Source organism: Charadrius vociferus, unplaced genomic scaffold, assembly GCF_000708025.1.
Source record: "Charadrius vociferus isolate BGI_N301 unplaced genomic scaffold, ASM70802v2 scaffold220, whole genome shotgun sequence".
Taxonomy (NCBI): Eukaryota; Metazoa; Chordata; class Aves; order Charadriiformes; family Charadriidae; genus Charadrius; species Charadrius vociferus.
The window spans coordinates 931,306-946,744 of NW_009646506.1; the positions used below are offsets into that span (position 1 = coordinate 931,306).

The window sequence follows — 15,439 nt, forward strand, 5'->3', positions numbered from 1 at the left end:
TAGTAGTAGTTGAAAGAGCGAGACTGTAGACTCTATTTGCGTTTTGGCTGTCTTTGTTATTTTCTCTTGAAATAGGTGATAATGTAGACCTATGATTTGCCTTTTTTTTTTTTTTCTTTTCTAGTTTGAAAATCAGTGACTGAAAATTTTTAAAGTTAAGGACTATAATTCTGTAAGGCACAAATTTGGTTTTGGTCACAAGAATTGATCTTCTGAAGCATTGTTCCCCTCTATTCTCACCTGTATGCTGTGCCTAATAGTAGCTTGTATTAGGTGTTTTAGGGAAAAAAAAAATTGAAAAAGTCCATAGATAGCAGTTACTCAGTACATCTGGATGAGGGAGTTTTTCTTCTTGCTTCAGGGAACTAATAGTTAGTTGATGACTAGAAATATGCATAGATTTGTGTCCGGAATTCCTTTTTAAAAGTGTATGTGGGGATGTTGTATAGAGGTGTACCCAGGTCTGTTTCTGTACTCCTTTAAGCATCATGCCAATCATGGCTTTGGTATCTTCTGTTAAAATTACGTGTCTTTTAAATATTATTTTTTTAAAAATATATTTGCCCTAATGTGGCAAATAAGCCTATTCACTTCAGAATTGATAACTACACAGGTAAGACAACACAGTTTTGGTCCTTGTTTTTCCAGGCTGTCTGTTTTGTAATATCGTGTATATTCATTCTTACATTGAACAGTAGAAGTTGAAGCTTACCTTTGCTTTGATGTTGGTGCTTTGTTTTTTCTATATTCCTGGTATGCTCTCTTCTTTTCTTTCTGTATTCCTGTGCTCTTGTGAGCTCCTGATACAAGTTGAAATCTTGCTTGTGCTGTCTCCAGAACATCTTTGTTGAAATGAATGTATTGGGTGATTGTATTAGGCAAGTTCTTTACCACTGTGCTTTCTCAGGGTGATGTGGTAGCTGCGTGTCATCGGGCAAAAGGATCATAGGTGAAAGTAGTGAACTTCTATTATAATAGAAGTTAACACAGAATCTCTACAAGACAGTGGAGATAGTATTTCAGCAGAAAATATTTCAACGGCAAATACTGTTGACAGTATAATAACAACTGTTATTGTCTATTCTAGGTGTTGAAATGGGTTGAAGAAGCAGTTCAAGCCTCCAAAGTGCATCTCTTGTCTACAGACCATTTGACCATGGCTGTAAATACTTGGCAGATCCCTTTTGATCCAAGTCTGAAAGAGGTTACAGTGTCTTTGAGTGGTCCTTCACCAGCAATTGAAATTCATGACCCATTAGGTGAAGTAGTTTATACCTTCTTTTGTGATAGCAAAAAAAAAAGTGAATGAAAAAGGCAAAATGTCTACTCTGCCTGCGTGACAGGACCAGATTCTCTTCAAACTCTGAAATCCCACAAGACCAGTATCAGGATTTCAGGATATTTTTAAATTATATTTCATTTTTAAAATACAGGATCTTTGGACATATGTACTTCTGATAATTAAATTGTTCCCAATGTTCCATTTTTTTGGCTCAGAGGAAACTGAAAAACCTGCCTGTTCTGACCAGTTCATCTCATCTCCATCTACTTTCTTGCTATTTGTCCTTGCATTCCAAATTTCTGGACACTTTTGTTTTTCATGTATTTATGTAGTCACTGAACCGTCGTTTAGGGGTTATACGTGATGGCTGATTTTTATGTGGTGGAAGGTAAATCTGGATTTTTTGAGCATTCTGATGTTACTGCAGAAATCATGTATGACTTGTTCTAGAACTTATAAGGGGATTGTATAATGATTTACTATGTTATTATCATAGATAGTCTTAGATGAGTTTGTGTTACAAAAAATGTCTTTTCTGACCTATGTCTTGTGACATATTCTGAAGGCAGTAGTATAAACTTCTTATCAATATATTAGACATCACTATCTTAAGTCAAATGATTCTGAGAGCACTCAAAATCAAACCCTGTCTCATGTGCCCATCTCTAGCTGACCAGGGTGTGATGGGGAATGCAATGACAGATTTGGATGCTAATTTGTAATTGAAGATATTTTGAACAAATCTACTGTTTGTTGTTATGTTGATGCCTTAGCTACCTGCAACAGCACTGCAGAAATAAATTCAGATCATACTTTGTATTCTCTGAATGACTTGGCTAAGGATATAGTTTAAGTTTAGTATCTTGGAAATATTTTATGCACAGGATGGGTTTCCTGCAATATAATCTGTCCTCCACTGAGGCGTTCTTCTTTGCTTACAGGAAAGAAATTTTCTCAGAGTGTCTCTTCGAACCATGATAACACATAATCCTGGGCACAACTGTCAGGCTTAGCTGAAGCTATGACCCCATCTATGTGTTTCCCTTTCTCGTAGGTCAGCTCCATGCACTTAAATCCTCATAGTTTCACTGAAGTTAGTTGAGGCATGTCTTATAAGCTGTTAAAAACTGACACTGGGACATCGCATTTTCAACTTCACCTTTCCCTTTAGGGCTCTGAAAGAGCCAGATGTGTTTTTCGTGCTGATGGTGCTTCATAGTCAGCCCTTGAGGGAGCAAAATACTTCTATAGAGAACCAGTTCGTGCATACAACCATCCATATATTTGTATGCATAGGTGTACATATAAAGTGTGGTGCGGTGCAGTATGAAAACTAGCACTCTTTTATTGGTGTTTATGGTGTCTAACAGGCTAAATTCCCTGTGAAGATCTCATATGAATTCCCACCATTAGTCACATGCTAATGCCCCTCTGCCAGGAGAACCTGGGTTATCAGTATTTTTTCTTGTGGAGTTTATCTTGCTTGAAATAGGTTTAGAGGGTAGAAGAGTGAGTGGGCTAGCAGGTAGGTTAGGGTAAGTTTGTTCTAAGATTTCCTTTGAGGGAATTTGCTTCTGTTCTGCCTTCTTTCACTGTGAGCTCAGTATTTTCTGCGAAGAAGAGAACTTGTTTTGCTTACAGTTTCTGGGTTTGCTGCAGTTCTGTGTTGTTGCAGGCTGTATTAAATTTCCAAAGTGAATGAAAAGAGTGAAAATAAAAGAGCATTTTTAGTATTTTGGCAAAGAATTCCAGGGATTTTTGACTGTTGTAGATGTTAATGACTGCTAAGTGGTGAGTAAGTCAAGTATCAAAAATACATGAGTACAGAAGAACAATATTGTATTTAGTCCCTGTTTTTTTTAGGCAATGCTGTATTTACTCCCTGGTTGGTTTGGTTTTTTTTTTTTTAGGCAAGCAGATCAGTAAAGGATCAGGATTGAATGAATTGCTAAATATACACAACTCTGCAAAGGTAGTAAATGTCAAAGATCCAGAGCCTGGAACATGGACAATTAAGGTAAAGTTACTGCAGAAATCATATATGACTTGTCCTACAGCTTATAAGGGGATTGTATAATGATTTCTATTTATAATGTTATTTATTATAATTATTCATAGATGAGTTTGTGTTATAATAAACATCCTTTCTGACCTATGCGTTGTGACATATTCTGAAGGTAGTAGTATAAAATTCCTATCAAGATATTAGATGTTACTATCTTAAGTCAAATGACTGGGTTATCCTTTTCCTTTGTATGGAAGAAGGATGAAGTGAGCACCAAATTTTTTGAGCCTAGTGAACAGATACTCTCCGTAGAGGGGCTTTGCTGCGTATAGCAGGTTTGGAGGACTGGGAGAGGGAGATGCTGTGCACTTTGCAGGCCAGAGGTTTCATTAGCAGGTTCACAAAGTCAATAAACTTACATTTAATTCAAACTCCTTATCAGTAAATTATTTAAATACTATGGTATGTAAATAAATTTGTTAATTTGAGTGCTATCCTAGTAACATATAGTTACGGAATGGACCCTAAAGGATTTAGAAATCTTAAGAAGTTAAGATCAACATGATTAGCAGCAATAAACAAACAAGAAAGGAGCAAGACTGCTGAAAAGGTCTTCTTGGAACTGAATCTAGCAACTTAATGTGACCCCTTGATCAAGCTCCCTATGCCAAAGGTTGCTCTTCCCACGACAGTCAATGGGAAAGTTCCCTGAGCATTTGGCTGAAGGCTCCTTACACTGGGCACAACCATTGTGCACTGAAACAGATGAAGAGCAATCGTACCTTCTGGTGCTGAGAGTTGTAGCAAGCAATCAGCTCCTAGCTAGTGATACATTAACATACTTCGGAAATGAAAGAACAAAATGTCTGAAGTGATGAAAGGGCCACTTAGAACTATGCTTCTATGAAATTTTCTCTCGGTCACAGTGCTAGTTTAAATGTTTGTTGTTGGCCATGTGTTCCTGAGAGGGCCATGGTTGTGAGGCATGTGGTGAACAAGCTGTGTAAATGCAATAACCTCCAAGAGCACTTATGACCTGTTGCTACAGAGAAGACTGGGGGCTGTGAGCTGAAGCCAGTGTAGCTGGAATCTTTACCATTCATGATGAATAAATGTATGTATAAAATAGGTGTAAATCAGGAACAGAAAGTGAATTGCTTAGACTAACCTTAACCCCTAATTTAGCACAGATTCAAATCAACGCAGTATATCAGGCCAAAAAATGCTTACCTGAAGCCTTAATAGGGAAAAGGGATGAGCAAGACAACTCTTACTATAAGGCGGTAAACTGGAAGATGAAGCTTAGCGCTTGGCTAGACTTAGGGAAATGTATGAATCATTTTGTTTTAGAACATGTTAATTATAATTTGAACAGTTGATTAAAATTATATAATTCTACCAAATGTGAATGGAATGTTAGAACTTTAAGGATTGTGCTATGGATAAGTTAATATTTAAATAAACTTAGGAATTAGCCCCAACATTGTTTTTATAGCTAGATGCTGATGTTTCAAAACACTTGAAACATGTTAGCTAACAAATGACACCCTAATGCCACACCTTAAAATCTGTCCAAGGCCTAACTGTTTATGTAGAAATCACACTATTAACTATGTTTTGTGGACAGATTATCTTCAAACAAATAAAGCATTAAAAGCCAGGCTGCATGGGGCTTTGAGCAACCTGGTCTAGTGGTAGGTGACCCTGCCCAGGGCAGAGGGGTTGGAACTAGATGATCTTTAAGGTCCCTTCCAACCTAAACCATTCTATGATTCTATACCTTGAGCTGATTTGTAGGGGACAGCATGTGGTGATGTATGTGCTTAGAGTGGTGGAGAGGAAGGGAGGTATAGCAAACTGTAAGTTTTTACACCATCTTCTCAATTCTGTTGTGTAACTGTGGCCTAAACTGACTCATGCTTTGTCTTACTGTTGTAAACTTCTTTACATAGGTCAAGCAGCATGATCCCAGCTTTCCTAAATTGACATGGAAACAATCATATTGGTATAGGTCCCTTCCAGCTGAACTGTTACATTCTAGAAGTGTAAATACTATGTTGTCATTTTTGAAGGGGAAGTCACCCATGTAAGATACCTTTATAGTCATGTTCACAGTGAGGTGTGCTGAATGGATGCATGCTGTGTATTGTCCGTGCCATAAGCACAGAGGTAGTTTGAAAAGGATTATTAATTCACATACAGCATTGTAGGAAACTATCGATACTGCTGCGGAACTGGAACTAGAAAAGCATGTTGAGCTCAGCAGCTCTATGGAGACTTGTTTGAATGTCAGTCTATGCTTCTAGGACCACAAATGCTGAAAAACCTGGTACAGAGATGCTGTGGTGGTTTGTTTAGGAAAAAAAATAAATGTTTGGGTCCTGCTTAATTACATCAGACATATTGGGTACTGAGAGAACTTTTCCTACAGTCAGTGCCTTAGTATTCCACTCCGTGGCTTGTTGCAGTCTTTGAGGTTAAGCATGCAGTCTAATAAACACTCTCAAACAGAGTGCAGAATAATCAAAAGCTGTGTGTGATCTCTCCCTGGCCCTGCATGGCTGTTGCTAAGCTGAGGCTTTTTTGATTGTGAGATGAGCCATGTGGAACTACTTGTGTATGCCTGCACTGTGTTGCCCAAATTTCTGGATTCCTGGAATTGCTGAGAGAGGAGCTTGCCACTCTTAGAGGCTCAACGTGTAACACCCTTCAGAGCTAATAAGCTCTCCTAAAGCCGAGGTTGGCACTCAGCATGGTGCAAACGGCCAACTGGCTCAGCTGGAAGGAGGCCAGCATGCTCAGCTGGATGCAAACCAGCCCAGGCCCAAGCATCAGGCTGCTCCTACAGTGAGGGTTTTTAAATTTTTTGTTTTTCTAAGCTCAGCATAATGCTGTCTCCAACTCTGTGGAAACAAAAACTTTCAAATTTATGTATTTTGGGTTAAAAAAAGAAAAATTGTCTTCAATACAGTTGAAATATTTTAATTTAACTATTATGAGCAAAACAGGCCTTAATTAGGTTTGTGCAAAGGGCTTATTTAGGTACTTGTCACTGGAAACGCAAAAAGTTATCATTTTAGTATGATGACAAATCACAGTGAGCTAAACAGTATTAGCCGTTACTAAATCAACTGGAGAATGATCAGTCCAAGAAGATCCCACTTAAATCCGCAATCAAGTGTTAATGCAGTTTCAGTGCTTGGTAAAATCTTTAAATCACAGGTTTGAGTAATATAAAATGCACACTATGCAATCCAGTTGCCTCCTGTGCTGCAGGAGGCCTCCAGTTGCCTTCAGGTACTTCGGTATGAGGACATCAAATCTGTACACGTATGTGTATTTTATAAATAGGTTTTCCTTCCAGGTGCTCTTGGTTTACGAGGTGCTCTTTTCAAAGAGCAATGACATGAGATGGGCATGTGGCTCCTCCCTCCATTGTGTATCAGTAAACAGTGCAGGTTTTTGGCAGAAGGAAGCATGCTTCTTCAGAAAGATGGTCCCGCTGCTGCTTGTGTTTTCTGCACCTGCAGCTAGCTGTGAGACTAAATTTATCTGCTGGTCCTACTGTTGAGATACCTACCAAGAGGTGGGCCTCAATAGGAACAGTGTTACTTGTTTAATAGAAGACGGAGCATCAAGTTTGCTTTTGCTAAATCCCTCCTGCAAAGACCTGTCCTACGGACTCCTCTTAAAAGATTTCTTTGGAGCAGTTTGGGAGGTATACAACACCTTGCAAATAACAATTATCTGCAAGTTCCAGGGCAGCAGTATTAGAAGGTCTTTGTATGCAATTACTCCTTAAAGGCCTTGTCTGCCATGTTGAAAAGGCAAGTGATGGAGGTGAGTCAGTGAGGGAGAGGCAGGAGTTGAGGAGCCCTCTGCTGCTGTTTTGTTCTGTTGTTAATCAATAGGCATATCTTTTTCAGGTGAGCAATGCCACAAAACCTTCCCTGCTACTTAGAGTTAAATGACCGTCTGCGTAATTTAGAAAAGAAGAGGAAAAGCAACGAGAAATCAGCAGAAAAACTTGACTGTTCTTGTGAGCAAGACAGGTCTTTAATGACTGCTGTTGTCATTACTCCCTTACACCCCTATAGCCAAATGCAGCTGGTTCAGTGAAGTGTAACGACAAACCAGTCCAGAGTCATTTCTACTGAAACAGCACATTTCTTAAAGCCTAATTCTGCTGCATATCTCCATCACTGTAAATGTAAATATATAAACATAACTGTGCAATTAAAAATTTATTTAGCTGTTGTAGCTTGGTTTTTCTGTTGTGTGAAAATGTCTAGTTTCTTTTACAAAAACCTGTGCATTTTTTCATACATTTGTTTATAGATATATGCATCTTGGGCAATTTTATTTTGTGTTGTTTTTAAGACAGGAAAGCATTTTTTCTGACATCTGTGACAAATACGTTTGCCCCTTTTATCATGCTTGCCCAGTCTGGAAGGAGAAGCATTAACGTTCAATACCAGTGATCCATGTGAAAGAACAAATAATGAAAAGTGACTTGACAAAGATACTAATTGGAAAGCAATCCTTTGGGGTAAAATTTATTCTTGGGTGTTTGCACAAGACTGCCAGCTCCTATGTATGACAATGATAGATATATTTATTGTTACTAGTAAATGGTAAAATTTTATAAGATTGTTCTAGCCTTAAAATTTCACAAGTATCTGAAGGTCTGAATTATTCACAAAGAGAAATAATTTCCCAATGTATTTTCCTATGGGTTGTTTACTCAGCTTTAGTCACTGGCTTGTTTTGTTTGCCCTAAGATTTTAAGGCTGTGACTGAAGACTTAAAAAAAGCTTTGTGAAAACTTTATTCACACCATAAATTCCTTATACAGATGCATAAAGCTATAAAAAGAAAACTTTGTCACTGAGTTTGTCTAATGAAATTTTAACTGCCAATTAACGCCTGATAATGTGAGTTGTTTGGCACACGTAAATATTTCTTTGTATTGTTCACAGCTGGTTTATATAAAAAAGGCTTTAGTGGTGATTTTTCTGAGGTGAAAGGCTAACCAAATAGAAGCAAATAGAGGTTGTTTTAATCAGATAGACATCAATTTGTCATAGTGGCCAAATGGCTGTCCCTAGGCAGTTAGTTATAAGAAAAAAATGTTTAATTTAATATTCTTATGCAACTGTATCAGAGGTGGTTACTAAACTGAAGGAATTATATATTTGAGAATGGATTAGATAATACTCTCTAAATAGATAAAGCTCAGTGGAATTACTTCATTTTAATACTGATTTTCTTTCACATTGCAAGTCTTGTGCGCTGTCTTGTCTCCCTGAACAAAAACTCAAGAGTAGGTTCTACTAACTGTAGACTTGCTCTTGGCATAATATGGCTTAGATATCACTCTTCACAGCCTTTTGAATCTTTATTTTTTCCTGCTGTTCTGGTTGAAATTTTCCACAGGGTTGTCATTGTTAAGTCTGTAAAAATCTGAATTAGGTGAGGATAAAAAGCCTTGGGTTCCTGTGCACTCTTGGCAAGTAGCAGTTGTCTTTTTCTTTCTCAGCACCAAATGATAGAAAGTAATTTAAGGAAGATAAATCAAAATAATTGTAGGATTGAGGACTTGCATAAAAGCTACTATACCCTCAAACAGCATAATGCTAAGGCTTTCCAAGAGTGGGTGGATGGGTGGGGGTTGTTTGTGATTTGTTTTTTGCTGATTCAACCAGAATGGCAAAGTGGTGGTGGGGCGGTGGATGGCGAATAGAGAAGAGAGGTACTTCTGCATCCTCTGCTTTCCCACTGAGACCTTGGCTGGGAAAGAGAAGATGCTTTAATATACAGTATTGATTGAGGTTGTTCTGTACTTGCCACTTGCTTCATGGTATGCAGTCCTATGATGTTTGCACATGCCTTATGAGTAAAAATAGTTTTGTGTATATTTAAAATGGAAACTTACTAGTAAATAAAAAGGTAAGACAAATTATTGTAGCATGGGAAGTAAATTGCTTCTATGTATTATCAGCAAAAATTTTACACTGATTTGTCCGTTTTTTTACTATTATGTAATATACTTTATAATGGTCAAAATTCTAACTTCCAGACAGTCTCCCATTACCATCACTGGCATGTGACAAGTAGTTGTTGCTTTTTATGTTTGTGTTGTGATTTTCCTCTGAGATAAATGGCTTTTTGCTGATGCTACAGTTGTAGGGTCTAGTACCTAAAAGTAAAGCTTTATTATACGTGTTTCTACTTACAACTTTTGTCATAAGCCTCTTTTCTGTTCTGTTTTCAAATGAAAACTGAAGTCTATCTTCTGAACTCAGTGGACAGATCAGAAACGTTGCAGTTCCTGAAATGGTAGTTAATGCACACAGTCTTTCACTCTATTGCTTTTTCAGACCTCAAGCAGTGGAAGGCACTCTGTTCGGATCACAGGTCTCAGCACTATTGACTTTCGAGCTGGGTTTTCTAGGAAGCCAACATTAGATTTTAAAAAAACATCCAGCAGACCAGTGCAAGGTTTGTTTCCATTTTATTCCTTGCTAAACAATAACTGGGTTTGGACCCCCAAAATCAAGTAGAACTCTATGATGATCTCGCTGGTGAACTTTGTGATAAATCTGGGGCCTCGGTTGGTTCTTGGGCCTTGAATATGTGAGAGCAGCCAATGTTCCTGTTTTATCATGCTATGGTATTTTTTCGTATTAGCTTGTTTTTCTGCTGACAGATAAATCCAGATATCTTTAGCTACTGAATACCTCAAAATTGCAACTCTGTTTCTGTTACTTTCAGAGCTTCAGAAAAAGCCTTTGGCTCTAGGGCATGGTGAGGAGTTAATAAAAAGGCTGCTATTTCAGAAACACCTGTTGGAAATCAGTACTTTAAACAGTAATCAGTGCTGTGTCTCCTGACAGCTAATAAGCAGAGCACAGCTTAGTGCAACTTAGTTTTTTGCTACTTAGTAAGTAAAGGTTGAAACTGAAGGTGCATTCATGGGGTAGTGGGCCATACATATGGAATTTAACCTTTCCTTTTTTAATTACTCATTTATATTTTTTTTAGAACTTAAAACAGCATATTTTTTGTTTTTCTAGGGATTCCTACCTTCGTGCTGCTAAATACCACAGGGATCTTTCTTCCTGCTAGAGTAGACCGACTGGAACTTCTGAGTATTACAGGGGAACTTCTTAAGACTTTGCCTGTGAAATACTATCCTGACAGAAAACCCTATGGACTCTGGAATATTTCTGACTTCATTCCACCAGATGAAGCTTTTTTTGTTAAAATAATGGGCTATGACAAGGATGATTATCTTTTTCAGAGAGTTTCAAGTGTTTCATTTTCTAGTATTACTCCTGGTAAGAGATTTTAACTTGAATTGAAAGTACATTTGTAATATCTGAATCAGTTAAAATTGGTATCTAATATTTTTTTCTAACTTAGACAAGTACTTTCTGTGCTGTTTCCTTCCAAAGATCTATCTCTGGATTGTGATGGATGAGTTAGTGTTATTATCTGCAAAGTACAGCTTTATCAGAAATTAAATTTCTTTTTAATGAAAGGAAAAGATAGGATATGTGTTAGTAGCCGTTAGTAATTTTTTGGGGAATATTTGCTTTCTTCAGATGCTCCGAAAGTTACAATGCCCACCAAGACTCCAGGATATTACTTACAGCCAGGGTCTGTTCCTTGCCACGTAGAAAGTCTTATACCTTTTATTCAGCGTTTTACTAAAAATGGAGTAAAACTAGGAGTGGATCAGTTCTTCAAGTAAGTAGTGACCTTTTTTTTTTTTCCCAATACTGTTTTATTTATATCCTCTGACTTCTATTTATTATTTACTATTATGCTGCATATATCCTATTACTTCCATTTTGTTATTTTTGGTGATATTCATTAGGAAGGCAGTATTCTATGGAGAGATTTATTATATTTTTATATATATATGTATGTTTGAAGAGGGTGTACACTTGGCATAGATGATGAGATTATATGGTTCTGGCCAAAATCCCCCTCAAGTGTGTGCTCTTAAATTATGATAAACTGTGCCTAAAAGTCTAGCAGGCAAAAGCATTTAATTTGGTTTTTTTAAAAAAAGTTTTGTAAAGTAGATCTGTAACTAGCTTTTTTCTGGAGTACCCTTCCCCTCTCCAATGATACATAGATGATTACAGAACATACATTAATTTGCTTCATTTTTAATGACCTTTCATGGATGCCCTAGAAGTATGTCCTATGACCTACCCTAGAAAATTTTCCTCCTCAGAAAATCTCTCAAAATAGGAAAACTTACATTGAATATACCAGAAGGCTTTTCAGATTTCTGTATAGAAAATGGATTGCATGTTCCTTCTCTGTAGAATAGGAAAATAAAATAGTCATAAAGTCCATCTTGTAATTCTGGTAGTTGAAAACAAAAGGGAAGTATGTACTAGGAAACAGCATTGGCAACCTCTGTTAGCCTCTTGTAAAAGCCAAAGCACTTCAGGAGAAGATTGAAGGCTAAGTTCTATCATTTGATAGCAGGTACATGACTACCAAAATAAAAAAATTCTGAAGCTCCCTTGTATGCTGTTAGCAATGTGAAATGTTGCAGCTCTTTTATTTATTTGTATATTTTTTAATGAGGTGCCATTTACATTTAGTCAACCCTGGCACATACTTTAGCAGCTGTGTAATTTTTTCCATTCTTTAGTTATCAAACTACACACTTCTACTCCTTGCTTTTCACATATCCAGCACCTTTATGCTTGGGCTGCATTTTTCATTTTCATATTACAGACCAGATGAATGAGCAGATCATCCACGTTAGTTTAACAAAATATATCTCAAGCTAAATATTGTTGATCACAGTTAAATAGGATCTAATTCAGCTTGGCTTGTCTGTATTGTATGAATAGTGAAGTTCAGTACAGGATTTGTCCATCTTACTAGTTTAATGCAGATTTGAGCTGTGTTATTGTTCTGCATTGAATGACTTTCAACGAGTTTTATTTTCAGAGAACCATAGAATGGTTAGAGTTGGAAGGGACATTAAAAATCATCTAGTTCCAATCCCTCTACTGTGGGCAGCGACACCTTCCACTCACTAGACCAGGTAGCTCAAATCCAGCCTGGCTTTGAACACTTCCAGGATTTTGATGACAAGATGTCATCTTTATTCAGTTTTTTAAAAATACTTATTTTGAAAAGTAAATGGTTTATAAGTTGAATGTTATAGTTGTAGCATGATAGTTGTCTGTGGGAAAGTACCATTAGAATGGAGGGTTGTGATCAGTGGCACGGAGTCTAGTTGGAGGCCTGTAACCAGTGGTGTCCCCCAGGGGTTAATACTAGGTCCAATTTTGTTCAATATATTCATTAATGACCTGAATGAGGGGACAGAGTGTATACTCAGCAAGTTCGCCGATGATACCAAACTGGGATGGGGGGCTGACACTCCAGAGGGCCGCACTGCCATCCAGTGTGACCTGGACAGGCTGGAGAGCTGGGCAGAGAGGAACCTAATGAGGTTCAACAAAAGCACGTGCAAGGTCATGCAGCTGGGGAGGAATAATGCTAAGCACCAGTACAGGTTAGGGGTGGACCTGCTGGGAAGTAGTTCTGAGGAGAAGGATCTGGGGGTCCGGGTAGATAGGAAATGATCCATGACCCAGCAATGCGCCCTTGTTGCCAAAAAGGCCAATGGAATCCTGGGCTGCATAGGGAAGAGTGTGACCAGTAGGTAGAGGGAGGTCATTCTCCCCCTCTACTCGGCACTGGTGAGGCCACAACTGGAATACTGTGTCCAGTTTTGGGCTCCCCAGTTCAAGAGGGACAGGGAACTGCTGGAGTGAGTCCAGCGAAGGGCAACTAAGATGATTGAGGGATTGGAGCATCTCCCTTATGAGGAAAGGCTGAGAGTGCTGGGACTCTTTAGCCTGGGGAAGAGAAGGCTGAGGGGAGACCTCCTTATGGCATACAAGTATCTAAAGGGTGGGTGGATGGAGCCAGATTCTTTTCAGTGGTTCCCAGTGACAGGACGAGGGGCAATGGGCACAAGTTGGAACATAGGAAGTTCCATTCAAATACATGGAAAAACTTCTTTACAGCACTGGCACAGGCTGCCCAGGGAGGCTGTGGAGTCCCCTTCTCTGGAGATTTTCAAGACCCGCCTGGATGCAGTCCTGAGTAATGTGCTCTGGGCAATCCTGTTTTGGCAGGGGAGTTGGACTAGATGATCTCTAGAGGTCCCTTCCAACTCTGAAGATGCTGTGATTCTGTGATCCTGTGAATATAAATTAAGGGTTCTTGAAGTGAATGTACTTTGAAAAAAATTTTTAGCTTTGATTCCAGAGGTACTATCAGCTGTAATAATCATTCCTCATTTTAAATGAGTAACATATGTAGGAAAAAGAAATTTCTCTAAAATTGCAACAGGTTTGTTTTTCTAGATTTCTGCATCCTGTGGTGGTCTAGTGAGAAAATGTCCTAGTGCATTTCTGAAAAGGCTGATTTAGGAGACCAAGAACAGTAGTTAAGCACCTAATTCCAGTGGGGAATCAGTGGGAACTGAGCACTAATGTGTCTTTAAAATCCATTCTCTATTGTCAATGGCAGATCCCACCAACCCTGCAAAGGGCAGAATCAGCAAAAATGAGTGAAATTTGGACAAGAAAGGCATTTAGTTAATCAAAATCATAATAATAAAAAAGTCACTCTGAATCAACTGTTATTTGTGGCTGATAGTCAAGTCTAGTCTGCTAAACCATGCAGAATATATCCCTTAAAACTATGTATTAACTAGCGCGATACAAGTGAATCTTAGGTTTTAGTTCATTTGTGTCAGCCACAACCTGCTGCTGGTAACGTCCCAGGTGAAAATGTGGTGTGGAGTGTGGTGGTTTACGGTGACCAAGACGTGAGGTTAGATACAACATGAATATCCCTGTGCTCTCTGCCAGTGTTTCTACAGTAACTAATAACCAGCACGTGATTTGGTCTTTGGATTTTGCAGATGGGCTAAGGGAGTATATTTGCGTTTTCCAAACTGACTAGAATAAGCAGTTTGATCAGCGAATTACATATATTGTAAAATGATTTGGGTAAATTACTTGATGCTGAAAGGTGCTGAGTTATTCCAACAACACACATTGCAGAGTTGTGTGTGGTTACTGGTTTTTAGAGTCAGTGCCAAACTGTGCAGCAGATGCCTTGAGGTGTGTATTATTCATTGCTGCCATTGTTGTATTTAATTTTTTTTAATAGACCACCACAGGTCTCTCTTTGCCAAGCTTTTGCGCTCTGGACATGTTTCCTTTTATGCTTCTGTTCTCAAGGCTTCCGTGCTCGACATCTGTTTTACAGCAAAAGTCAGGAATGAAGAAGAATAGGATTGCATAACTTCACTTTTAACATACTTTCTATGAAAACAAGAAGTTTCTCACTTTTTACTTGGAAGAAACACTATCTTATTCTTTAGTGTTGGCAGTTACTGCCATTTCCATTTGCCAGCATTGCACTGTAAAATGTCATAGATTTGATATATGATATATTAAGTTATCTACAATAAGTATGAAGTAAGAGAGAATAAGTAGGAGGCCATTTAAGGTCACTATATACTGTTTTTATTTTTGATGTAATTGGATTGTCTGTCTGACGGTGCTACAGTATTGAACTTCCATGTATATTCCAAGTCTCTTTCTTTTGTTCTTTCTATATCCTTTAGGGGTTGATAAATCAATCTATTCTGACAAACAAAAGAGACAAAGAGTTCACTAATTTAGTGTTTTCCCATAATGTGGCAATTACTTGCCAAAGCTATCATGGATATTTTAGTGCTCATCAGTTTTGTTTATATGCCATAGCAACAGACCATAGGGAGCACTGGGACACTGCAGAAGAAACACTGTTTTGCTCATTTATGTCATCATCTGTGTGTCTGTTGCACCATTAGTTGTATAAAATGTGGTTTGGAATTTTGAGAAACTGTAAGAGTGTTTTTTAAGCACATGTAACCACTGGTCAATGTAGTTATACTTTTATTCTCTTCTTGACTTTAACATTGCATGTCATAGATACATGGTATTATTGCTGATCAGTTTTGCCCTTGCTGTGATTTATAGAAAAATTCTCAAGTATTTATCTGGAGTCCTGTTATATTATCTTGCTTGCATCTCTTCTGCACCCCA

General features: G+C 38.1%; 1 protein-coding gene across 1 annotated transcript in view; it reads left to right on the top strand.

The window, feature by feature from the left end:
* HMCN1 (hemicentin 1) overlaps positions 1-15,439 on the top strand; it is a 214,230-nt gene that overhangs the window by 55,253 nt on the left and 143,538 nt on the right. Inside the window, exons 6-10 of the mRNA XM_009884504.1 lie at positions 1,088-1,259; positions 3,193-3,299; positions 9,668-9,788; positions 10,364-10,627; positions 10,895-11,039. Of these exons, the coding sequence (XP_009882806.1) occupies positions 1,088-1,259; positions 3,193-3,299; positions 9,668-9,788; positions 10,364-10,627; positions 10,895-11,039 (809 nt within the window). The remainder of the gene's footprint in view (positions 1-1,087; positions 1,260-3,192; positions 3,300-9,667; positions 9,789-10,363; positions 10,628-10,894; positions 11,040-15,439) is intronic.